This window comes from Mchenga conophoros, linkage group LG4 (assembly GCF_057382185.1).
Source record: "Mchenga conophoros isolate Kocher_MC1m ecotype Shallow Benthic linkage group LG4, M_conophoros_male_GT1.1, whole genome shotgun sequence".
NCBI classification, from domain to species: domain Eukaryota; kingdom Metazoa; phylum Chordata; class Actinopteri; order Cichliformes; family Cichlidae; genus Mchenga; species Mchenga conophoros.
Genome location: NC_140529.1, coordinates 27,317,660 through 27,343,375, shown reverse-complemented (window position 1 = coordinate 27,343,375; position 25,716 = coordinate 27,317,660). Strand labels below are relative to the sequence as shown.

The 25,716-nt window shown below is 41.2% G+C and overlaps 1 protein-coding gene across 5 annotated transcripts in view; it reads right to left on the bottom strand.

Annotated features, from left to right (window-relative positions):
- Positions 1 to 3,733: 3,733 nt before the first annotated feature.
- The window catches only part of LOC146576266 (protein sidekick-2-like), an 83,917-nt gene continuing 61,934 nt past the window's right edge, over positions 3,734 to 25,716 (bottom strand). Inside the window, exons 16-46 of one of the 5 annotated variants that reach the window (XM_085271402.1) lie at positions 24,734 to 24,874; positions 23,380 to 23,561; positions 20,219 to 20,334; positions 19,851 to 20,046; positions 19,650 to 19,748; positions 19,335 to 19,526; positions 19,064 to 19,185; positions 18,830 to 18,939; positions 18,409 to 18,559; positions 16,767 to 17,004; positions 16,565 to 16,680; positions 16,253 to 16,442; positions 15,968 to 16,066; positions 15,245 to 15,439; positions 14,944 to 15,145; positions 14,748 to 14,851; positions 14,425 to 14,495; positions 14,167 to 14,302; positions 13,947 to 14,003; positions 13,418 to 13,519; positions 13,183 to 13,298; positions 12,911 to 13,097; positions 11,467 to 11,604; positions 10,779 to 10,961; positions 10,558 to 10,683; positions 10,300 to 10,464; positions 10,080 to 10,220; positions 8,891 to 9,059; positions 6,299 to 6,428; positions 5,182 to 5,228; positions 3,734 to 4,893 (exon numbers count right to left, since the gene is read on the bottom strand). In XM_085271402.1, coding sequence (XP_085127528.1) covers positions 4,452 to 4,893; positions 5,182 to 5,228; positions 6,299 to 6,428; positions 8,891 to 9,059; positions 10,080 to 10,220; positions 10,300 to 10,464; positions 10,558 to 10,683; positions 10,779 to 10,961; positions 11,467 to 11,604; positions 12,911 to 13,097; positions 13,183 to 13,298; positions 13,418 to 13,519; positions 13,947 to 14,003; positions 14,167 to 14,302; positions 14,425 to 14,495; positions 14,748 to 14,851; positions 14,944 to 15,145; positions 15,245 to 15,439; positions 15,968 to 16,066; positions 16,253 to 16,442; positions 16,565 to 16,680; positions 16,767 to 17,004; positions 18,409 to 18,559; positions 18,830 to 18,939; positions 19,064 to 19,185; positions 19,335 to 19,526; positions 19,650 to 19,748; positions 19,851 to 20,046; positions 20,219 to 20,334; positions 23,380 to 23,561; positions 24,734 to 24,874 — 4,663 coding nt within the window. In that variant the 3' untranslated portion in view covers positions 3,734 to 4,451. The remainder of the gene's footprint in view (positions 4,894 to 5,181; positions 5,229 to 6,298; positions 6,429 to 8,890; positions 9,060 to 10,079; positions 10,221 to 10,299; positions 10,465 to 10,557; positions 10,684 to 10,778; positions 10,962 to 11,466; positions 11,605 to 12,910; positions 13,098 to 13,182; positions 13,299 to 13,417; positions 13,520 to 13,946; positions 14,004 to 14,166; positions 14,303 to 14,424; positions 14,496 to 14,747; positions 14,852 to 14,943; positions 15,146 to 15,244; positions 15,440 to 15,967; positions 16,067 to 16,252; positions 16,443 to 16,564; positions 16,681 to 16,766; positions 17,005 to 18,408; positions 18,560 to 18,829; positions 18,940 to 19,063; positions 19,186 to 19,334; positions 19,527 to 19,649; positions 19,749 to 19,850; positions 20,047 to 20,218; positions 20,335 to 23,379; positions 23,562 to 24,733; positions 24,875 to 25,716) is intronic. The other 4 variants (XM_085271398.1, XM_085271399.1, XM_085271400.1 and 1 more) reach the window with 4 other exon arrangements.

Sequence of the window (25,716 nt, the reverse complement as noted above, 5' to 3'; positions counted from 1 at the left end):
AAAATAATTTCAAATTTCAATTTACCTGACCACAGAACAGTTTTCCACGTTGCCTCAGTCCATTTACACGAGCTTTGGCTCAGAGAAGATGGTGTTTCTGGATCATGCTCACATATGGCTTCTTCTTTGTGTGACAGAGCTCTAACCTGCATTTGTGGATGACACGTTGAATTGTGTTCAAAGACAGTGATTTCTCAAAGTGTTTTGAATTGGGTAAACTGCTGAACCTCAGCCCATCTTTACTTCCGTGAAACTGTTGCCAGTTAATCTAATTACTTGAAGCTAATATCATTGATAAAACAGTAATATGTCTCAGTTAAAACATTTTATATGAGTTCTGTTTTCTGCTGTAAATTATGGGTTTTTCTGATTTAGAAATCATCACATTCTGTTTTATTAACATTTCATGCTGTACTACTCTTCCTTTTCATTTGGAGTTGTATGAAGTGAGCTTTTTTAAGCAACTGCCAGGTGGATATAAAGGAGAAAAAATCATATTTTCTTTAATAATGGAGGTGATTTCCTTTTTTCTATCCATTTTCTGAACCTCTTATCGCACTTAGGATCGCAGCTCATACTGGGCTAAAGGGTCACATTGGACAGATTGCCAGCACAAGGCCAACGCAGAGAGACAGATAATAACACTCTCACATCCACACCTGCGGTGCGTTTAGAATCACCAGTTAACCTATCTTTGATCCTTGTCTAATGGAACATCAGAAAATGATTTTTTATCCAATATTGTCTGGGCTGCACTCCACCCCATTCTTTAGGTATTCTCGGTTGTTCTCGTTTCTGTCGTTTGACGTTAATTAAAATCATCTGGCTTTTTGCTCTCATTCTCAAACGTTCAATTTAAACTTTATAGTGTTAGCAGACTGGAGTAGGGTGGCTGTGAAGCTACTGGATGCAAGATGACCATTTAGCCATGTCACCGCTCCCCAAAATACATAACTTTGCCCAGTTTGAGATCAATTTAGCTGTTCACTACATATAAGGGCAAGTATAATAGCAAATGTTTATGCAGTTCTGCTTGATTGAACTAGTGCATAAAAATTTCTGCATACTGCAGAGAAATGTTGTGAAAAGAAAACAGTTGGGGGAGCATCTCCTCAGGTTTTTAACTGATCTGGCAGAAGAGGCTTGAGCTAAGTGTATGTAGAGGAAATGCACTATGTGTACTGTATCTATGAGTGAAATAAAATAAACTAGAAGACTTCTGGTTTAACAATAACTCTCCCCCACATTAAAACAGTTTGAAAGCTGTAACTTCTCATTTTTCTCTTTATCACACACCATAACTTGGCCCCCGCCAGTCAACCAGACAAGTTAACTGTGCTGCCAATGCGGTCTTATGAACTCCAACAAACACAGTCAGAAATAGGACAAATTTTGTTTAAGTCAGTCCCATGAGGAGACGTTTCACTGAAATGTAAAACTGTGCCAGATTTGCAGATCTATCTCTTTCCTGCTCTCTGTCCCCATCTGCGTGAGCGCCTCGCTTTCTGTCTCTGTCTCACTCTCTTTGGCTTGAATGTGTGTGAGCAGAAGATTTGTCTGTGATCTCCTTAGAGTGAAGAGCTCAGTCAAGTCGGAAGAATTACATATTTATATATAATATATCCATGGTGGAAAGATGTTTTCTGATTTCACCTTACCCCTAAACCTTTGAGCCTGAGCCTTCTGTTCTTTGGTTAAGATCAGTGTTTTCTGGCCTGAAATAAAGGGATTACCTGTCCAACCATCCCTAAGATTTTCAGCATGCTTGCACTGGATCAGGTTCTTCTTCAAGTTCTTCCCAGTATCTCATGCTGTTTTGCATCCCAATTATGGTTTTGTTTAAGATTCAGGTCATTTGTACACTGTAGGATTAGGTGTCACTTAAAAATGACTTTGCATTCCAGATCATACAAAATGCTCTACTTAAGACTGTCTGTGCAAAATTAATTTCTACAGGTTTTAAAATGGTTTAGATTTCCTTTATAATGAGTTTGTTGCCAATTCTCTTTATGTCAGAATCATAAATCCTGTAATTATTTTCATCAGTGTTCCACCATTTCATTATGATTTATGAGGAAAAGGTCATTACAAAATAGAATGTTTTATTCTAAAGAGTTAGCATTAACATGGCTATTCTGCCTTTTTCTCTTTTTTAATGATGTACACAGAGATGTTCACACTGGAAATTGGACAGATTACATTTTTAGACCTTGAAGACTGAATGCTTTAGTGTGCACACTATAGGTCACACTCCAGCACAGCAATATCCATTCACCTTTTCTAAAGAGACAGCTTTGCAAAAATGTCCTAGAAAATTTCTCACTATAATATATGCCTATGGTACCATGAGCTGTAACACGAATCATGTATTCAGAAATTATATAAATGCAATCACACCTTGTAACATGAACAAAAAAAGTGACAATCCATTCTGACGGATTTCACACATCATCATACTTTTTTCTCCTGCCGCACATTATCATTTACTCTTTTGTATCTTTGTAAGTGACTGATTTCCTGTTTTCTTCCCAGTACATCAAGAAACACCCCAAAATTTGAGGTAGTTTTGAAAAGTAAAGGTTTTGTGCTATAGGTAAAATCTATTGCATTGTGAAACCCTTAGTGGATATGGATACTCTCCATTCTCTTTTAAACTAACCAAAATGAGTTATTATTTTCTTTCACTGACAGCTATTAATATATAATGATTCATATGCTTGTTAATAATACATGCATTGGATGCCCATACAAACCTGACAGCATCTCACAGATGGTGAAGATTTTTAAGCTGTACATCAATTATATGAATCTCCTACTCTAACCTATCCCAAATTTGCTGTATTGGATTGAGATCTGGTGACTATGGAGGTCATTTGAGTGCAGTGTAGCGTTCAAGAAACCAGTTTGAGATGAGCTTTCTGATATGGTGTGTAAACCTGGCTGTGCCCTTAAACAATGATCAATTGGTACAAAATGGCCCAAAATATGCCAAGTAAGTACCCCTCATTCCATGGAGCGATCAGGGCTCAAGAGTTGGGAGTTTGCCTTGTAATCGGAAGGTTGCCGGTTCGAGCCGCGGCTTGGACAGTCTCGGTCGTTGTGTCCTTGGGCAAGACGCTTCACCCGTTGCCTACTGGTGGTGGTCAGAGGGCCCGGTGGCGCCAGTGTCTGGCAGCCTTGCCTCTGTCAGTGCGCCCCAGGGTGGCTGTGGCTACAATGTAGCTTGCCATCACCAGTGTGTGGATGGCTGGATGTGTAAAGCGCTTTGGGGTCCTTAGGGACTAGTAAAGCGCTATATAAATACAGACCATTTTGCACCCGCCTAAGACAAAGGCAGGAGGCAGGATAGATCCATATTTATTGTTGTTTACACCAAATCCCGACCCTACCATTGGAACCTTCTATTTTAAACATGTCACCTCTCTTCCTCATTCTGATGCTTTCTTTGAACTTTAATCATGATCATATCTACATGCCTAAATACACTGAGTTGCTGCCATGTGACTGGCTGATTAGATGATCGAGTTCAATGAGAAGTTGAACAAGTGTACCTACTAAAGCGGCCGATAAGTGTATGTATCTAATGAACCAAGGGGATTTGTGCTTTTGGGTCTTAGTAATTTTCTGTGAATAACATTAAAGCAAACAAATACACATTATAAAGCTTGCCTTTGCTTGTATATCTACTGACATGAGCACACAATCAACATCCTCAGACTACTATAAAGGTGCCACAATGCTTTAATGTGATTCATAACATTTTCACTAGTGATGCTCTGAAAATATTGAGCTTGAAGCTGCTTGATATAAATATCTGGTAAACAAGATGAGACAAGTACATATAGTAAATACACAATGCATTTCCAACAATGATTAGGCAGAGTGAGAAACTTAAAGGCAGCTGAGGGCTACAGTGACCGCAAGTGCCTCTCTCCAACTCAGAGTCATTTTCTCACAACATTTTGTCCTTTGTTAGGCATCGCTTGTTCCATAAGAGTCAGTTTTTCCATTGTCCAGTCTCAGCAATGCAAGTGGTCCATACTCTATATGGTTCTAAGGTGGTTGTTTTCAATAAAGCTCTCATGTTAAACAATAATACAGGGGTTTGAAAACAAGGATTTCTTTTTCAGAACTTCAGGTCCTGTTCTCTCTTGTTTACATCGATGATCGTTCAAATGAATTTGCTAAAGCAACACAAAAACTTTCAAATGATTGTCTTTTCATAAAATACATATTACACAGATTGACCAACCATACACACTCAGCACAATCATACATACACTCTTCACAGAGGAGAAAGCACTATTTAAGATGCCTGCAATGCTTAATATTGAGCAACAACTCTGTCGGTAAGACAGAACTAAAGATAAAAAAAAAGAAGAAGAAAAGGAGCAAAATACAAATAAACCAACAACAACAAAAATCAAAGTTTCGTCCTCAGGGTCCTGTTGTTATTGGAAGGAGAGCTGTGTGTCAAACAAAAGAGGAGAAGCCCGCGGTAGGTGCCTGAGCGGCACAGCCGAGGCTGCTGGGGGGCCGGTACAGGGTGCTGTGCTGGCTGGGGGGGTCGGAGGACAGCAGGGAGGGGGTGGGAGTCCGGCTTCCCTTAGGCCTGAAGAGGGTGCCCTGGCCTTGGCACTGGGGCTGTGGTGACTGGGCGCTCTGGGGGAGGAGAGGGGGAAGAGGGGGCAGGGGGGGTACGGGTGGTGGGTGTTGTCGTGACTCTTGCTCCACCAGGGGCTCGGGCTGGGAGTAGCCGTATGCCGGTGGACGAGTGACGCCCTTCTGTTGTCGCCGCCAGGAGTTGTAGTAGGTGGGGTCGCTGATGTAGTGGTTAACAAAGGAGTGGGTCTTCTGCCGACTCTGATCCATTTCGTATTCGCTGTCGCTGCCCTGTCAGTCAACAGTTCAAAGTCACTTTGGCAAAAAATGAGGACAGTAAGCAGAACACGTGCTACGACGCTTACTACAGAGTATAATGACAGCTACATTTTCATGGTCTCAAATCAAGGCTAATTCTATTTCCAGTATTGTACAGCTGGTTGACAAACAACACAGTAGCTACTGAGTCACGGCACAGCAGGACATATCTATTGACAATGGGAAATCTATGAATCCATGTGCATTTCTATGGGCCAGATAATCACTTCTATTGAGAATCTTTGAGATGTATAAGCTCACCGATAGCTGTATGGAGTACAAACATGATACATGTAAACAAGTGTGTCCTAGAATTAGAGAAAGATAATGTTTACAGAATTAATCTCCTTTTCTTGTAACACAAAACCATCAGGCAAAAGCTTGTCTGAGTGAATCCTCTTGTTATTCTGCTACATGTATTTGTTTAAAATAAAAAAATAGTAAAAGCCTCCCACAGAAAGCATTACACATTTGGCACATTTGTGTGCCTGATGAGCACTTGCTCATCTACTGCTCTATTGAGACACTGTAGCTCAACAGATGTTGAAGCACCATTTATTTGCACAAGTGTCAGGTAAACAGTGGGAGGCTACGCAGAGGAAAAGAATAACACCAGCCTGCGTCTCCTGGGAGATCTGTTTTTTCTCAAACTGGGATGAACAATGTTTTGCCTGTGCAGGTACCAGACAAATTGGCCAGGGAGACACAGCGCGGGTGTGGGAAGACAAATGTTCAGAATCTGCTACAATCGGCTTCTCTGCCAGTTGTAGGTACCATCCCTCATCACTTCAAGCCTCCCATCTCCTCACTGGGCCAAACTATTCTATGCACACACTCATCATATTGCGAGCTGAGACATGGAAGCCAAGATTAACAATTTCTATTTGACAAAAATTAATTAGTTGTGAAGATATTTCAGCACACGCGAGGCACGGGAACCGGCTGTGTATTCCCCTGCCATGAAAGAAATCAGTATTAAAAGATCCAGAAACGTCAGCCATCACTGCACGACGCTAACAGAGGGTATTTAATTTTGAGGTGATCCACTTGAGGCAGATATTGCTGCAGAATGTCATTAATTTATCATCACAAATGCTGCTTCATAATTAGACAGCTGTCTTGCTTCTGCATCTAGCAAAGCGGTGACTGTGACAAGCTGAATTGAGTTTATCAAGAGGATAGTTGCCAAATGTAACAAAAGAACAGAAAGTTGAACCAGAGAAGTTTTTTTTTTTTAACTTTAAAAAGGTTACAGCTTTGCCCTGAGGATTTTCTCCGTGAGAAATTTAAACAGTTGAATTTGACTTTTTAATTTAAGTTCATTGCTTATTCCAGACGCAGGGTCGGGCATAGACTGTAAGCCTGGGTCAGCGCTTACCTGCGAGTCAGATATCTCCGAGGGTTTTTCAGTCAGACTGCTGCTTTCTGCTGGGATCAGGTCATTATACTTAGTGCTGACATCCTCATCTGAGTAGTGCAGACTTCCAGGACTTGGTCTTGGAGGAGAGCTGAATTTAAAAAAAAGAAATAAAATACATTAAGAAAAGTAGAGAGTTAAGAAGGAGAGTTATAAAAGCAAGAAGATGATAAAGAGCTAATGTTATATAAGAAAAAAGAAGTTTCTTTTGATCATAATTGCATTCTCCGAACTGATTTTCTTAAGCTCACTTTTTTTTTTCATTCGGGAGTAAAAAGCTGTGTCAATCCTGTGACTGACACCACAGAGACAACTAAAGAAAGCCACCAAAACAGTTCTAAAAATGAAGCTTCAGAAGCCACAGGGTGTTCAGTGGGAACAACATGAATAGATCCAGCACAGACTTATTGATTATGAAAAAAAATGATTCAGACAAGCACAGCATGGGTTATTTGTGCATTCCTGGAAGCCACTACATTAGGCAGGACAGAGATTAGAATTGATCTTATACTTTTGCTATTCTTTTCTAATCTTTCAAAGTGTTTGTGGAAGTTTGGCAGTGGACTTGTGCCAACCTCATGAACAGAATTTATGCAAAAAAGAAAAAAGATCATGAAGATCATGAAAGCACTCTGTGGCGATTAGAGCTGAATTAATACACAGAGCGACTCAATCAGAGTTTTAGACTTCCTGCAGAAAAGCTGGGTAACTAAGCGTGGACTTGAGCTTTGTGAGCATTAAGAAGTTCTCATACAGTATGAATGCAAGTCAAGTAAAAAAAGAACTCCTTAACTTCTTTCGGCTCCAGTCATTAAGTCCATGAAGTGAAGCAGAGAGAAACATCTGTGCAGACAATTATTTTTCTCCTTCTGCTGTAATGACTACTGCTGCGTTCAAGGTCTGCTGAGATTGAATTGGATGGTCTGAAAGCCAAAACTGGACCACTACCCTCGCATCACTGCGCTACATCAGTGGGCTCAGTATGCATCTCAGGCTAATACATTAAAAGAAGGGTTTGCTCAGTTGGTTTCAGAAAAAGAGACTAACGAATTGCATAAACTAGACACTGCATGAAAGTAAATGTTTAAATGATCTGAAATGGAAAATGTATGTGGGGGCAGAATAGACAAGCATAAAATGCTGTGATGTCAAGTGGAATATTAAGGCATAAAGAAGACAACCTTGACAACCTCTCCAAAAAAAAAAAGTTAATATGTACACACAGGCGCTAAATCACCGGGAATGCCAAGAACAGGCTTAGAAGACACAACATGACAACGGCCATGAAAAGGTTGACACAACAAAGGGATATCTCCTCTGGGTTAAAGGGGATGCCGTGAGGGGGTGGACTGTGGAAAAAAAAAAACTACATTAAGACAAGGTTGAACCAGACATAAAAAGGATGGAGCCATGTGAGTGTAGGGGAGGAGGGGCAATAGATTCTGAGCTTTGAATTATTTAGGAGCACTGTATTTATCCCCCTCGCCTTATCTGTCTAATTCATCCTTCTTTCCTTCACCCTTTCAAATATCCCACAGGGAGCTCTTCTGCTCTTCCTCCCTTAGTCTACAGATCATTAACAAACAGTACGGTACCAGTTTGGAGCTCTTCAAAGAGAGGGAGCTACTCAAGGCTCTTTGATCCCCTTGGCCTCCTTGGTCAAGGAGAAAATAACAGATTCCTCTGCCCTTTAGTGCACCCCTAACACATTCCACCACAATGTGCACACTAATGTGCAAAAAATCAACATCTATTTTAGTGCTGTGACAAGAAGCAGACGCTGAAGCACCATCCCCCAAACACAACCAACTGACCATTCCTCCAGCCCTGACCTATGTCTACACACGTGCTTATCATGCTGCAGCGTTTGGGAAATTCTATTTATCTCATGTTTGCATAATCATTACCAAAGACACAGCCTACCAAAGTCCTGCTGACATTATTCTGCGTCGTGATAGCCTGCGTAGCACTGCGTGTAAGAGAACCTCTGCACTCATGCCCAAAAATAAATAGTCGGTTCTGTCTCATAAGTCCTCTTTATGTTATTTCCTGCTGTCTTTTGGATTACCTGGAATAACAATTACATTTTTTGTTTACAAAGTCTGTTTCAGAACTCTGCATTTGGGTCTGCAGCCCGCGATCCATGACAGTCCTTGCCTGAAGCTTTGATGAACAGACAAAGAGGTTTTGAATGTTAATTAGCCAGTATTGTGCTGTCCCCCAATATGTATTTTTGCACCACTCAAACACTGAATGTCAATGAGAGGAGATGAAGGAGGCTCAAATCACCAGCTGGTGCCCTCAAGGTTCAGTTGTTTTCACTCGCAACTGTTGAACTGTTGTTAAGGGAAGAGGGGAACACACAACAACAAATACTAATTCTTGTATATATTGTAAGTAATACAAAAACACTTGAAAAGGAAACGTGACAAAACTGACAGAGCAATATATCTGAGAAATGGAATATCTGCTTGCAAGCTTTAAAAGCAGTGGCCAGCTGAATACCGTCGGTCATAATGCACACAGGAGGTATTTACGGTGATGCTGACTGACCGGGTATAGATGCCGTTTTTACGGCAAAAAGAGTTCTTCACAGAGAGGCGTCGGTTGTTCAGCTCCAGGGCTGGGAAGCGTCCCTCATCGAGCCGCACCATCTCTCCGTGCGTCAGAGGCAGCGACGTGCAGTTGGAGTGGTTGCCTGGACGGGGGTATGAGGATGACACTGTGTGGGTTGTGGAATGGAATAAATGGATCAAATCTAAAATACATTTCAATACCTTGGATTATTTTATCACTGTATTCGGAAAACACAATTTTTGACACACAAAAAAAGACTTGCACGGTCATTCTGTTAATGGTTTCTCCTTAATTTATATTTGCAAAACCTTGCTAAAGGTCAAAATGCTGTTTAAGTACAGGACAAGCTGAGGTAAATACCACTTAGTCAGGCCCAATGTTTAATACTGATTCCAGATAAAACAGCCTCCTCCAGTTGGCAGTACAGGTTCACAGCTAGGAAAGCTGGGAAATGTTTGGGAGGGACTAAGAGGTCATCTTTGTGTCCTCACACACATACAGTCCTTGTCTGAGCTGGCCAACCCTGATAACCTTGGCACCATGCTGAACACTGGCTAAGCTAAAAAGTCAGTAGTAGGAGGCATTAGGAAGGCTTGCCCTGACTTTCACTTCTCCCCCAAACATTGCTCCCATCTGTTTAATGCGACTCTTGCGTGTCAGTCATAATGTATTAATAATAATACCAACAATACGGCTACTTACAATGATTAACTTCCTGTACCGTACCCTTGCGTTTAAAGAAAATAATTGACTTGTTGATACAGTGATACAGGAGCAACCTTTGCTGTTGTTAAATAATTACTCTCAGTCTATCTAATGACCTGAGCATTAAATCACTGCCAAGCCATTTATTCCAGTATTGATCCTTGCTGCAGTAAAATACGAACAATAATATTTATTCATCTGCCAATTTCTGCTGTTCACTGATAACATTAACCCTCATCTTTCCCCTGTCAGCCAAACAACGGAGGGAAATCAAGGCCATTTGTCTAACTGTGTGAGCCTTTTTGCTCCCGTTTAACAAGATAGACTTTGGATGCTGCAGTCATTAAAATGCAGCGCTCAGCAGACCTGTCTAAGAGGAAGACAAATTCCACTTGATTGCCTGGGTTGCAAACAGAGAGAGAGCCTGAGATATTAGCAGAGTTTAAGGTGTGTTTCATACCTGAGTCTGCTTTTTTGGTATACTTTTTACTCTGGCCTCGGATGATGAGAATGAAAATAAGGAGGAGGATAAAGATGAGTCCCACAAGAGCAATGACTACCAAGAACCACCACTCCTCATAGAAGGGAGACACTTTCTGGGCTGAAACCAAAATAATAGATATTAATATCTGATATTTAGCACAACACTGCGTAAGTCTTCATTTTATATTACAACCGACCTGATATGGAAGGGGACGGGGCACTGGGGGACCCGTAGCCATAGTCGTTGACGGCAATTACTCGAAAGTCGTAGGTGACCCCTTCTCGTAGCATGTCCATATTAAGCGTGTAGGATGTCACTTCTCTGGGAATGTCTTTGATGAGAATGTCCCACAATCCTTCATCTAAAGGCAAAATAAGAAAATCTGTGAATAAAATTAAAGTGTACGGTGGACAGATTAAAACTCAAACAACATGTATGTTTGTAATTGGCCCACCAGATGGTCTGGCCTCTATGACGTATCGCGTGATGGGTGCACGGCCTTGATCGCCACTTGTCCAATGCAGTGTGAGAGCTGTGCCATATCGAGAAATAAAGGGTTCTCCTGGAGGGCCTGGAGCTCCTGAGAAAACAAGAACGGTGGATAAAAAATGACAAGGGAGTCCTCAAAGGATTTGATTACTGACACTGTAATAAAGAAAAGCTATAGCATCCCACCTTCTCCGGGTCCAGTGGTGATGTTGGCCTCAACCTCGGGGCCGTAAGTGAGAGTTTTGGCCCGGATGCGAAAGTTGTATGTGACACCATCGGCCAGGTCTTTGATCTTCATCCACTGGGGAGCACTGCCCTTCACATCTACTGTCACTATCTTACTGACACCTGGAGTGCGAGGAGAGGAGTCTGTACAGGAAACACTAAGACTCTAGATACTGCTTTCTACAAGCGACAAAGAGCCAAGCTTTGTGCATAAGCGCAGACATACAGTCACACACAAGACCAGATAAACTCACTGTCAGAGACCAGGAAAATATATTTATTGCTTTATCTAGCTTAACTCTTGGTCGATTAGCAGATAGCCACAGGACCACAGCAGCTCAGCGTTCCACCTCTGCTCCCAATTACTCGACAATCTGGTTCAGGCAACTGCATTTAGCTGGCTGTTAACCATGTTGCTCTCACTGAGGGTAAAAACTGTACAACACTCCAACATCTTTTATCAGCCATGCCATATATGTTACTGCAGGGCCTACACTCATCTGTAACAAATTAGAGCATAAGCTTAAGCAGCGCAGGTCAAAAAAAAGAGTATGGTTAAGAGGCTTGAGGTCGTAAATCACTGCGTGAGAAAAGCAAGCTGAGGAATGTCAAGCAATGGCAGAGTTGTTAGGTTCCAGGAGTTTCTCACCATCAACTGGAGTGCAGGGCTCATAAACCAGGCGGTAGCCCTCAATGATGCCGTTGGCCTGCTTCGGCTCTCCCCAGGACACGTTGACCGAAGTGGTGGTCAACTCGCTGAAGTGCACGTAGCTCGGAGCACTTGGCGCTTTTGTCAAAGAAAGTGGGAAAAGTTGAGATGTTAATATAACAGTCGTGAGATGAAACCATGTATACAATGAAGACTTGGTCACAACACTGCAAAGTACTGACCAAGAGATGTCGGTGAAGTAAATATGAATAGTTTTCTTTAAAAACATTTTTTATTAGTTACTTGTGCTTTTTCCTTCAAAGCTACACTGGCAACAAAAAGTTTTGGTTTTTGGATCAGCAAATCAGTGAAATCCATGGGCAGTGCTTAGTGTCTACAGCCAAGAAGAACATTTGCCAAATTCATAAAAGACAAGCTATGCAAATTAACACAGAAATTGAATACTAGGACAGTTCAGAAAAAATAAAAATAAAAAGAATAATCAGCAGAAATTAAATGTTGCATGTAATTCAAAAATTTGGGTACCGTGAAAGAGGACCAAACAAAGTCCTGCACAGCAGTATAGGCAACTAATTCCCCCAAACCCAAAAGAAGACACTGAAGTGACACTAAAATTCATTCTGTGACCTTGAACAACAGCTTTGAGAAATTTGAGTGCTGAACCAACCCAGATCCAGCTAAGTGTCAGGATTTAGACACAATTCTGCATAAAAATCACAAAAGCTTGTGTTGGCTCACTTCCCAGTACCCTGTTGTGTGAGGAGCCAAAATTCCTGCCTGTGTTTTTAAGTTCTCAGCACTTTGTAACCCTTGCCAATGTCACAGCCTTCAAGGGGGTGGGAGAGACGTGAGAAATATACACTGTAAACCATTCTCTGCAGAAATCGCAGAGGAGGGACTTTCACTAGCTCGTAAACACAGACATCTTTGTGCAGTTGTAGCCAAAAAATACTAATCTACATATGTCCCCCCGCACTTTGTATTCTTTTCTCCCCTGCTGTCATTAGGCTGCTTCCCCCATGGCTTGTCCAGTAGGATGTGCCAAAAAGATCTCTAATACTACATCTCACAGGACAAAACTAAACTGTTCAGTGAGAATGTTTCCTGCTGAATAGGAGGGAAAGCTTTTATGTTATTTGTCTTAAAGCTATAGAAACACAATGAGTCAATATGAAAACACCTTTTGTATCGCTCTACTCTTCAAAAGCTTTGAAAACCATGTATCCACCGAGCGATGTGGTTAAATAATGAGCCGTCTCGTTGTGCAGATGACAGGGGGAGGGGGGATTAACGAAAGATAAAGAGGAATAAGATATATAGATCCAAAGACTGCAAAAAGCACGATGCTGCAAGATAAATCCCTCTGGTCTTTTGAAGGATCACTGTAATCATTCTGTCCACGTCTGGATTTTGCGTGACTCACCTGCTTGCTGAGTGCGCCCTCTGGTGGGCAGGGAGCGGGGCCCATCCCCTGCAGCGTTGAAGGCTGCCACACTGATCATGTAGGTGGTGTATCCTGTCAGATTTTTAAGCTTCACCCCAAGCTCTGGCAGGAACAGGGTACGCAGGCGCTCTGTCTCATTTTGGAGCTGAAACTCCCAAAAATAGATCTGGAAAGAAAATGACAGAGTTTGGGATTCATAAGGTTTTCAATGAAAAAATATAAACATGGACATAAATACACATTATTGATACCTTGTAGCCCTGTATGTCTCCATTCTGGGCATCCAGAGGAGGTGGGTCCCAAGTAACATCCAGCTGTGTTGCTGTTGAGGACTGGACCACCACATTTTGCGGAGGGGCTGTTGGGACTAGATAAGGGCAGGATTTAAGTAATTGAGCTATTATGTGATATAACTGCTAAAAATTGAATAAAGATAAAGGGTAAGTAGTCTTGCAAACTTGCTGCACAGAGAGAAAAGAAACATACCCGCCTCTCCAACAAACACTTCCTGTGGTGCACTGCTAGGACCCTCCCCCACTGCATTATACACACTGAGACGAATCTCATAGCGTTTGTGTTTACTCAAATCTGCAAGCAGAGAACCCATAGCAGTATTTTAATAGAACAGTTAGGATGAAAGAGTAATAAGAAGTTACTCCGGTGAGAGACAGTCACAGTGATGCCCGTGGCAGAACAATGGAGTGTGAGAATTAAGAAGCATACTGATAAAAAGATGAGGTTCTTGTGGGGACGTGGAAGATTTGTCAGTGATTAAAAAGACAGAACGCATGCTGAAATAATGACAGGGAAGCTTGGAGAGATTAAAGTCATTTGCACACAGTAAGAAACCGCGGTGGTCCCTTAGTGGCTACAGATGAGTGGGAGGATGGAAGGCACACTTGCTGTAAATTAGTATACAAATGGCATATTTTGTGCAAATAAACTTTCACAGATGACATGCAAACAGATGGAGGGTAATGGAAGAGAGGGGCATAAAGAGAGATACGCGACTTACTATCGAGTTCATACTGGGTGAGCGAGGATTCACTCAAGTTCCTGACGCTGTAGGGAGCTGGAGTTTAAATAGGAAAATAGGGAGGAATAAAAGCGGGTTTAGAAAAATGGCAAAGAGCGCATTTCTGTTTATATTTTTTGGATCGCCTGCAGCATTCGGTGATGCTAAAGTGAAGGTATTTAAATAACAGGCAAAAGCTTTCAAAAAGTAGCTAACTCACCAGTAAGATCAGCCCAGTTGGTTGAGGGACTGTTGACTGTGCGGACAGTGAAGCTGCGTACTCTGTCATAGTGTAGCTCCCTGTACCTGACTCTGAACCCCAACAAGACTCCATTTATATGGTCCTCAGGAGGAGGCTAGGAGGAGAGGAAGTCTGCTTAATGTCCAACATTAATGATGGCCAATTAATATTAGTTTCTATTCTATTATCCTTTGCAAAATAAAAGAAAGGAAAAGCATTTTCAAGCTACCAACCTACCTGCCATCTGACCAGTACAGAGGTGGTGGTGTGGGGTGTAACAGACAATATTGTTGGTGCTTTGTCTGGAGCTAGAAAAGATAAAAAACCAACAACATTGTGTTACCAGTTCAGCATAGCTGTGGAAAGCGATACGGCGTTCAAACAGTGTGGTGGCGAACAGCTCGACAGTAAATACACATACTGTTGACGTAAAGTATTCACTGCGATAATTCAAAGTCAAAGCTTAAATGTAAAGGCATGCTTTTGCAGTTAGAAACTCAATGGAAAAATCAATAGATAATGTCTCTGTGGTGCGTGCTGGGTTAGTCACAAATTCTTACCATCCTGTAGCGTAGTGATGGCTTCACTCTCCTCACAGTATTCACTGTCTCCAATGTCATTGGTGGCTTTAACACGGAACTGGTAAGAAGTAAATGGCTTTAACCTTGAGGGAGAGAAGAAGGCATGTATATGTCACACAGAGCTACTAACAATAATAAGGGTAATGCAGTTATTAAAGCAGACTTTTATGTTTACCTGTCCACTATATAGGAGTTTGTTTCATGACTGACTGATGCAGAGTGAACAGTCCAGTTGCTGTCTGGAAGCTCTCTGTACTGGACTGTATAGTAACGAACTGGGGACAAGCCATCGCTGCCTGGTTCCCATGACAACAGCACTCTACGAGCCTGGACTTCCTCTTGAGGCACTGTGGGACGGCTCGTGGGCTGGGGTCGAGCTAAAGGGCACAGACAGACACACACGGTCCCTCTCAGCCTTAATATTTAGAGGTGGATCATTTAAATAATACATTTTAGCTGCAGCATTTTACACTAACCTCTCTTCTCTGTTGTGACCACCAGAGCCTCAGCAGCCTCCCCCCAACCCTTGCGTGTTTGAGCAGTGAGCCGGAATACATAAACCATCTCTGGTTTCAGTCCTGCTGCTGTGTACTGTCGTGCACTGGGGCTCAGCACATCTACGGTGGCAGCATTGCTATTTGAAGAGTTTCTTCTGAATGTGATCTGATAAGCTAAGAAGACAAACTCATATCAAAATAAAGTCGTGCATAAAAAGGGATAAGCAAGAAGAACTGGCTCCAGTGCAAAATTGGCTCCAGTGCAAAATCAAACCAGAGGAGATGGGGAAATTTGAAGGGAAATTCCACTCTTGGTCATAAAAATTTTTTTTAATCATGGCTTAAGACTTAAGGCTCTTTTTCCCCCCTCATTTTTATGAAATTTAATTTGGGACACTCCAGAACTGAAGCTGAGCTGTAAGTTTTTATTTTTCTGTTTAATTTGTCTTTTTTATTTTAACTGATTTTCATCTTCTCGTATATTTTACTCATTTTACATCCCATTAATTTGTGTCTTTTTATTGCCTTCTATGTCTTTTATACCTTTGCTTAATGTCTTTAATATATCATTCACTGCCCTTTATAACTCCTACATATTGAAAGCTGTTATAAAAATAAAATTCCACTGCCTTGACCAGCCTTGACTTTCTCTCCCAATGCTATCAAAGTCTATAGTAGAAGTTCTGCTTATTGTAAACTCACCCAGTATAATTCCATTAGGCTGTGCAGGAGGTTGCCAGATAAGCCTAACAGAGGTGGTTCTGACTTCTGGGAACAAGATGCCAACTGGAGGGCCTGGTACTGTCACAGCAAATGAAAAATCATTAGGCAAGAATATCATACATAACAGAAATCCAGTGATTTAAGAAAAGCAAATGTATACATTTGAAAAAAGAACATTATTGATATTACATTTGTTTAGAGATGAAACATGAAGAGCTTCAGCTACAGCAGAAAGGTTAAAGTTGCTTGGAAAAGTTAATTTACCATCATCCAAAGTCCTCTCTAGAATGGACGGTGAGCTGCACCTTCCGTCTCCGATTCGTGTGAAGGCTAATACCTGGATCTCATAGAGCACATACTTGCCCAGACCAGTTAGCTGGACACTATGACTGGTGTTTCCCTCTACTGTCCAGAAATCTGGAGCTGTGTCTGAGTCCTTCTCCTTATAAACAACCTGAAAGATGCAGAATATTTTACATAATGACTTTAGGAGTATTAGCACTTAGAAGCACATTATTTATATGAATTTTACTCTGAAATCTGTTTCAATTTCAGACAAACAGTCAGAGCTGTTACCTTATAGCCCAAGATGAGTCCATTGCGGTCAGTCTCTTGGACCTCTCCCCACCGCACCAATATGCTGCTGGAGGTGGTGGCGAATGCTGAGACATTGGTGGGGCCGCTGGAGGGGACTGCAGCAGAAGATAAAGGAGGACATTTAAAAGACTTCAATGACATTTATGTGATTTATGTTGCCATAGGATATTTATTTTCTCACCAGACTCCCTTGTCCTGCAGTGGACTGGCTGACTCCATGGTCCAGAGCCAATACCGTTGATGGCCTGAACTCTGACCTCATACTCTGTCCATTCTTCCAAGTCCTCTATGGTGAACTCCCTCTCTAGGCGGTCCATTATGACGTGAGAAAGGACCCCCCCTTTAGTTCCGGCTTTGGCGTACTGGATGCGATACCCAACCAGATCTGGATTGCCATTGTACTCCCACTCTGGAAGAGGCTAAGATGATTTTTTGTTGTTGCTGTTTTTATATCCACAGTTCAAGCAAGATCAATAGAAATTTCATCATAATTGACAGTAGGTACAAAGTGTTGCCAGAACAAGAAGAATTCGTTTGAATTGCAGGGATTAGCTTAGATTTTAAAATGCGATAATGTTTTAAGAAAACTGTAGAACTTTAAATCAGGAACTACAGGTTCATATTTAGGCTACAAGTCTTGAAAAGCAATTAAAATGTAGTTGCTTAGCAGGGCATAAATATAGCTTTTCGGATTTTTAAAAATATATTATTACTGAAATGCAACAATATTCTTCCAATCAAATCAAATCAAATCACTTTTATTGTCACATCACATGTGCAGGTACATTGGTACAGCACATGTGAGTGAAATTCTTGTGTGCAAGCTTCACAAGCAACAGAGTTGTGCACTTTCACTTTCACTTAACTTTGTCTGTCAGTACTAATAAGATTAACATAGATCAATTATTTGAGAATAGTAGCTATCACCAGCACTTGCAAACAATTGATGTTTGCAAGTGCTTAAGTGCACTGAACATAAGGAGCTGTAGTTTTTAAATTAGCGCAGTCCTGATTCATAGATGCTTCTATGCCACAGCCATGAAGTGAGCCACAAAATTTTTACGACAGTTTAACACTCAGCTTGTGAAAGGAGGTCACGATCAGTGAGCTATGTCATCAATTTGTAGAGCCTATTACCCAGCTGACACCTATTTGCTGGTATATCTACCTTTTTTAATCCTTTTAAGGAGCTGCAGGAATGCCACGAGTCTCTGTGTCTCGGTGCTTAGTTGACACCGCGGTGACGCAAAGAGAACCTTGCTGACACAGAAATTAGCCATAACCAAGGACATAGTGCATGTGGCTTTCTGAACCATCGTAAATATCATCTCCTTTATTTATTCATCATATAAGAGAATCCAGAGAAGAGCAGCAAATTTGCAGAAGCAAAAAAAACAACATAAAAAAGGTTTCTAAACTAAGGCTTTTGAAAACAGGTTTATTTATTTTAAACTGTCAAAGTAATCATTTTATTGCAAACTTTTTATTATGTGATTTTTTCCCCACGATTTTTATGGGACCGTAAAATGTAAATGGATGGATGAATTTTTATGTCCTTCACCAAAATCTGATTTTTACAAAGCTTATCTTAATAATTTTAACAACCCAAGGGCATTTTCCCAATTCTGTCTTATCCCAACCATACTTTCCAACATTTCCAGAAGAAAAAAAAGTAATTTAAAAATAGCCTTTACATGGTGCATGCAAAAACATGCTAAAATCTACATATCCAAAATTGAGTCCTGACCTAATAATATCTGATGAAACTCAATAAACTTCAGACTAACTGAATTGGGACCAATGTGAAATGAAGGGTGGCTTACCACCCAGCGAAGCCACAGGCTGGTCTCACTAGCTGTGCGCAGGGTGACATTTGCTGGGGCGATGTCTGGAGGGGCCTGCAGGGTCTGGATCTTTCTGGACGGCTGACTTGGAGGACTTGTGCCCACGATGTTTACCTGACGCATTCGGAACCTGCAACAAAGGAAGCCAGATAACTGTGGATAACATTGTGGATAAACTGGTGTTGATCATGATACAGAGGATTAGAACTGATCTGTTACAGGTCTGATGAAATGGGGCTTTAATGATGTCCAAAAACAAAGTCGGTCAATGTAGCAAAAGGGAACAGGATCTTTTTATGAGCAGAGTTAAAGGCTAAAATAATTCCTAATCTAACATTAGACAGGAGAGACAGTTTCTGTGTGTGGAGGGTGCGCAGTGGTTTGATGCGTGTGCACTCACCTGTAGTAAGTATAAGGGTTCAGGTCCAGAACCTCCAGTGATCTAGCATCAGGTTCATTAGCCAGCTGGTGAACCATTAGCCACTCTTCATTCTCTCCAATTATACCAATCTAAAATGCATAGGGAAATGGAGTGGTATCAGCAGCTGAACAAATGAAACAAAAATGACAGTTCAACCTAAGCATGAAAATAAAGATAAATACAATAATCTTAAAATGTCTAACTAAATCATACCTGAGCTTCAACCTGCCAACGGGAAATGGATGTTTTGCCATCATAACCAGGTTTGAACTGGAGAGTGACAGAGCGGGGGCCGATGTTGGAGATGGCTAAATTGGTTGGAGGGCCAGGTAGCTCTGTAGTGAAGAATTGAATGAACACTTGAATAGTAGTAATTGAATTGTTCATAGAATTTAGAGGTTGCTGAACAGAAATCCGCTCAGTAAAATTACTATTCTAGTGTCTACCGAGTACTAATCGTTAAACTACTCAGTAAAGGCCTGACCTGGGGGTACACCAGAGGAAATAGTGGAAGCAGAGAGCTGGCCTTGGCCCTTGGAGGTCATGGCTGCCACCTGGATGGTGTAAGTAGTGAGAGGAGTGAGCCCCGTAACCTTGTACTCCTGAGTCAGGTTGGGCAAATAATGGGTTACTCTGGTATTTGTCCTGTTGAACTCCTCCCAGGAGATGCGATAACCTGAAAGTGGTGGGGAATTACCAAACAGTTACGCAGTAATTTCAGTTTTATGTCTTGGTGACTTAAAACAGTGGACAACGCAAAGGGACATAATCATGTTATATAGTCATCTTTAATGGTTACCTGTGAGAATACCATTTTTCTCTTGTGGCTCCTTCCAACTAACTTTTAGAGAGGTGTCCAATATGTCAGTGAAACTAAGGTGTCCCACTGCACCAGGGGCTATAAAAACATAATAAAAACAAATAGCGTATGAGTAGGACAACAGCCTGGCACATAATGATCTTTAAATACCAACATAACTTCCTGAACAGGGACACATACTATCCTCATGTGTGCGTAACCGCTGAGGCGGACTGCGGGGACCGTCTCCCGGGGTAGTGAAGCATAATACTGAAGTGTAGTATTCTGTGAACCTTTTAAGGCCTGCTATATAGCCAATGTGAACGCTGTCCTGAAAGTTGGGGCGCACTGTAACCACAGCGACTTCGTTGGGCCGACTTGGTTCCCAGGCCAAAAGCTGGAAATTGAATAACAGGAGATGTTATTGTGGACATTTTGGGTACCAAAGATTTTTTTAGGATTTATCAAGTGAGTTAAAAAAAAATCTGACTGATAGTGCTTGTATACTGTAACAACAATGCCCTTCTTGACCACCAGAGTGCACCAGTTTACAGAAAGGAGCTGCTCACCTTATATCCCTGGTTGATTCCATTGATAAACTGCGGGCTCGGGGCAGTCCAGGTAAAGCGCACAGTAGTGGAGTTGACAGCCTCGGCTTGTACATTTCCTGGTGGCACAGTGGGCACTGATCCAGAGGAAGTAAAAAAAAAAACATTATGAGGTGCAGGCAGAGTGAAAGATTAAGGTAGAGGGAGAGAGGGGCAGACAGATAAGCAAAGGAAGAGAGAAAAATGGGAATAGTGATGAGACATGGAAGGAAAAGCCTTCAAGAGGCGCTTTCAGACCAACCTCATTTAGAGCGTGAGAATCAGGCTCAGGGAATTTTTTATTTTTGCTCATTTGGGGAGGTAAGAACATGCCAATCACACCGGGTGTGAAAGCAGTTGCCTCAGGCAGCTTCCAGGTGAACCCTGCAGCAGTTTGTTTGAAGCGAGCATGCCACTCTGATGTAACACCGGAAAACAGTCAGGGAGTTGCACATTAATGAAGCTGACTGGCCGGTACTGGTCCTCCTGTCCTTGTGCATTTCTTAATTCTCTTGTATTGAAATTCAGAGCATAACCTGCTCTTCTGCTCTTCTGTCTTTAATGGCACGAATGATGGAAACATCCAATTAACGAGAGCTCAGCTAAACATGTTCACTGCTCGTGTTCACTAACAATGACACAGATGATGAAACCATTTTTACATTTTTTGCAAGTGAAGAGAAAAGGGAAATAAAATTGCGACATATGCTATACTTTCCAGGTTTCATAGTTTTGCTAATTCGCCACAGCACGGTTGTGCTTCTCCACACATTTGTTTAATTGCAGATGCAACGGATTCTGAGCTGGAATCGATCATTAACTGGCTAATTGATCAGACATTACACAAAATGTGTGCACAAATTTCCAAGGTTTTAAGATTAGTTGTGCCAGACAGATTCCCTCATTTCAAAATAAAAGTTTGTCGTTAGACAAAACAAAGCGTTCAAAGAGACAGCTTGTATTCATCTCAAAGACACATGTAGGGCTCATTACACAAATGAACAATATTTATACAAAGGGCTATGTATGGAAGAATGCAAAGAGGAAACTGAGGGAGAAATGAGAAAGCACTCGAAGAGCAGTGTTTCTTAAAATAAACAAAAGGCATGTGCTGCTGAAGCTGCGCAATTATAATCATAACTAAGACAGACACAAGAGCTCTGTGTATTTATTTCCATACTATAGGAACAAACTAAGAGCCTGCTCTCACTCTCTTTTACGCTACCTGACATTTAGACTTGAAAAGAGTGTAACAGACTAGTAATGCAAAAACCCGAGCGCCTGTAAAATCCAAAGAAGTCAAAAATAACTTCTGAATTTTCCTTGGATAACTGTTTCTTAGCAGGAAATGGAACATATGATGAAATGTGAACCCTCCCAGTTTTCTTATGGATGCTCAAGGGAATATTTATTGAGTATGGTGCAGAGATCTCTGTTCATGTAATGGATTTACCACGACAGGCATCCAGAGATATGTGTTAAGCCTGTCAGAGCTTTATATACAAGTTAAAGGAATTTAAAATCACATTCAACGTCAGCACAGTGCATCTGAATCAGAAGGCATTTGGTAAAGTATAGAAGGAAGATTTCTAGACATACTGTCATCTATGGATTGACCTTGACTGGCAGCAATGATGACATCTTTAAATCTTAAAGTAAAAACTCAGATTAACCTTTCAACACGCTAACACAAAAGCTGGAATCTACAAAAAGTCAGCATGTTACTGTGTTACAACGTCACGTTGGAAAAAAATATGAAGCCAGATTTCCGAAAGCTAAATATCTAAAAGCTTGTTCCCTTCAGATCTGCTGCCACAAAGGCAAAAACAGATTTTGCTAATTTGACTTTTATCCTCTGAAGATTTTGAACAGACAGGGAAACAAGAAGCCTAAGGTGTTGGAATCAGTAGGCGTGTCGAAATATGTAGCTGTATGACACCGGGGAAAGTTCACAATATGTGTTCTAATTACACTACTCAGCATGTACAATGAGAAAAGAAGCCAACCGAGACAGGTTCTCTCTGCAAAAATCAAAAGATATGTCACATATCTGACACTCATCATCACTTGATAGTTTATATGCAGAAACAATTAAATCTGTGCTGAGAAAAACAACCAAAGTCTTTGGGCTGTCAAAATAAAGGTTATACTTATGGAGACTGGGATGTCTGTAATCAGTTAACCTAATCTCACTAACTGCATGTCTTTGGATTGTAGGAGGAAGTTTAAGTCCCTGGAGACAACCTATGCAGACATGAGGAGAACAAGCAAACTACCCATAGAAACGTTGCCGATTCAAAACTACAACCCTCTTTGGACCTTGTTGTGAGGCAACAGTGCTAATCATAGCGCTGTTCCTGCTGCCACTACTGTATAACATATTATTATTATAATAAAAACCAACCAACCAACCAGCCAACCAACAAACAAACAAACAAAAACATTCTAAAATAAAAAAAATAAGGACAAATGCAAAAATCTGGAAACTATGAAACTATGAAAGTCTGAACAACAGCATGCATTTTAATGGGGCACTCAGTAAAAAAGACACATTTTCAAAGAAAAACATATATATTTAAAAGGTAGTAAGCATGTGTTATGCATAACCATACAGAGATATGTGATAAAAATAAGCAAGGACAAAATTAATGAATCTAGATAAATCTCAAACCCCAAACTAAAAGTTAAGTAAAAGCCTGGGCTGAAGTATATGATGACGCTTATGGGCTCATAGCTGTATACTGTGTTTATCGCAGCATTTATTAAGACTAAAAATAAGCAGCGTTGAAAGGAAAATAGCACTTACTTATGACTTGTCATGCCTTTTACAGACCTTTTTGCTGCTCTGTGCTGAATGCTGATTTATGATTCAAGATAGGAAACAGAAATAAAAAATGTAGTGGCTGTACTCTTTAAAATGTGTACACATCACCATTTCAGTGGTAAATAAAAAAATGAAAACATGATTGCATGATTGATAACTCTTAATTTGACATTAAAGAAAGATAAATGTGTCAAGTTTCACGTTTCAAGCTTAATTTTAAGTAAAAAGGGAAACTTTGAAACCCACAGCGTGATGCCTGCAGACAACGATTAACTTGAGCCCTGCTTTTACTATAATATTGTCTGTTTGCTACTCTCACCTCCTTGCAGAGTCCACTCAGTGACTTTGTGGCTGTAGGTGCCCCGGCCTGCTCCATTGTACGCTGCCACCTCAATCTCGTAGTTGGTCCAGATGATGAGGTCCTCCAGGAGCAAACTTGTTTGGTCTGGGTTTGTGATGTTTTTCATCTGACAATCAACTGGAAGCCCAGACAGACAGTACCTGAGAGCAGAGTAATTGAAGGATAGAGAAAGACAGAAAGACAAGGACCGCACAGACCATTCAATTCAGTTCAGTTTTATTTATACAGCAACCAAATCACAACAACAGTCGCCTCAAGGCACTTTACATTGTAAAGACCTTACAATAATAGAGAGAAAACCCAAAAAATCAGACCACCCTGTGACCAAGCACTTGGTGACAGTGGAAATGAAAAAAAAAAAAACCTTTTAAAAGGAAGAAACCTCTGGCAGAGCCATGCTCAGAGAGGGACAGCCATCTGCTGTGACTAGTTGGGGGTGAGGAAAAAAGGAGATTAATAACTAATAATTAAACACAAAGTGTTATATAAACAAATAGAAAGTGAAAAGAGGTGAGAAGAAGAAGAAATACTGAATCCATAATGGAAACCCCACAGTAGCCTAGGCTTATTGGAAGCATTCAGGCTCATCTGATCCAGTCCTAAGTCTAATCTTAAAAAAAGAGAGGATGTCTCCTATATCCAAACTGGGAGCTGGTTCCACAGAAGAGGGGCCTGAAACATGAAGGCTCTCTCCCATTTTACTTTTAAATATCCACAAGTGTGTTAGGGAATATGAAGTAAACCAGCAGTCTGAGAGGGAAGTGGTTTTTCAAGGCGATATAGTTTTTAGAATAAGATGGGGCCTGACTATTCAAGACTTTATATGTGAAAAAAGGTTTTTAAATCAGATTCTGGATTTAGCAAGGACAACATGAAGACAAGCTAAAATGGGAGAAAAATGGTCTCTCTTTCTAGCCCTGTCAGTCCTCATGCTCCAGCATTCTGGATCAACCGAAGGCTTTCGGGGAGTAGACAGAACACAATAAACATATATTAGGATTTTACTGGCATTTTTTTGCCAATAGCGAGGGACTGAGAGCAGTAAGAGTACGAAAAAAAAAATCATGCAGAGCAGTTATAAAATGGCTACAAAAAGAGAGGTGACAACAGATGGATGTAGAAGAAGGTATTTAATTTGCACCAATTATTCTACAGACACAATGAGCAAGAATGAAGCAAAATGGAAAGGGAGAAAAGGGACTGGCATAACAGTTATTATCGCATCTGAATGGCACAGGGCCAGACAGGCACCTATCCCTGGATAAAAAAAAAGAGAGAGAGAGAAACAGGCAGGTTGTCATGGTCTTTTTACCTGATGATGTAGCCCTGGAGTGGACCATTTTGATGACTCTCAGGGGGTGGCTGCCATTGGATCATGATGGACTGATTTGTGCGGCCACTTGCGATGACTGTCTGAGGGGGGGCGCTGGGAGGTTCTTCGGGGAGAGTTAGTCTGCAGCGAGGAGCAAGGAGAAAAGAAAGAATAAAGGAGAGGTAAAAGCAGAGACAAAGTGAAGCCGTGCATTAATTATCCTGGGTTTCTGCATATTTCTATTCCATTTCATCATAGACATCAAAACATAATAAAGACAGCTTCTTGTGTTTTTTTCAGAACACCATAAAGGAAAGTTGGGTTAAGTGTTGCTGTGTCTTTGTCCAAAACATATTCTCTATAATACTGTCCGCAGAGGGACAGCTTGCTGTGGCATGAAAAAAGATCAAAGAGGCCTTGGTAAAAAATGGAGCAGCACAATGGAGAGACAGGGCGAGTGAGCGAAAGATATAAAAGAACAAGAAAGAGAGATCCAGGCAGACTTTTCCCTTAAGTCAATTTAAGATGACATCTTGATTTCTTCCCAGTGCACCGGAGCACTGCTCTGGAGGAGATAAAGCAGAGTGTTTAGGATCAAAGAGGTGTGCCTCAGAAAAGCCCTGCACTCACTGACGCTCAGTCACCCTCCTGTGGTGCATTCTTGTCTGGGCAGATTCACACTGGAATTTGGCTCCGCGAAAGTGTGTGGTTTGAGGAGGGTCTTTCTGCAGTTAGAAAAAAACATCCAATGGGTTGTGTTGATGCGCGCAAGGTCAGACAGTAGTGTGCATAGGTGAATAGTGATGAGCTAAGAATGTGTGTGAGAGTGCGCGGAGGTGGGCCTGCATGTTTATGACAGCTTCTTCTTCCTAGTCAAGAAAATTCACTTGAGATTTGAGTCTGTGTTGAGCTCTGCCACTTTCAAGCCTCTCTGTATTTTACTCATGAAGTATGGCAAAGGAAGTTAATAGGAGGGAGCGAGA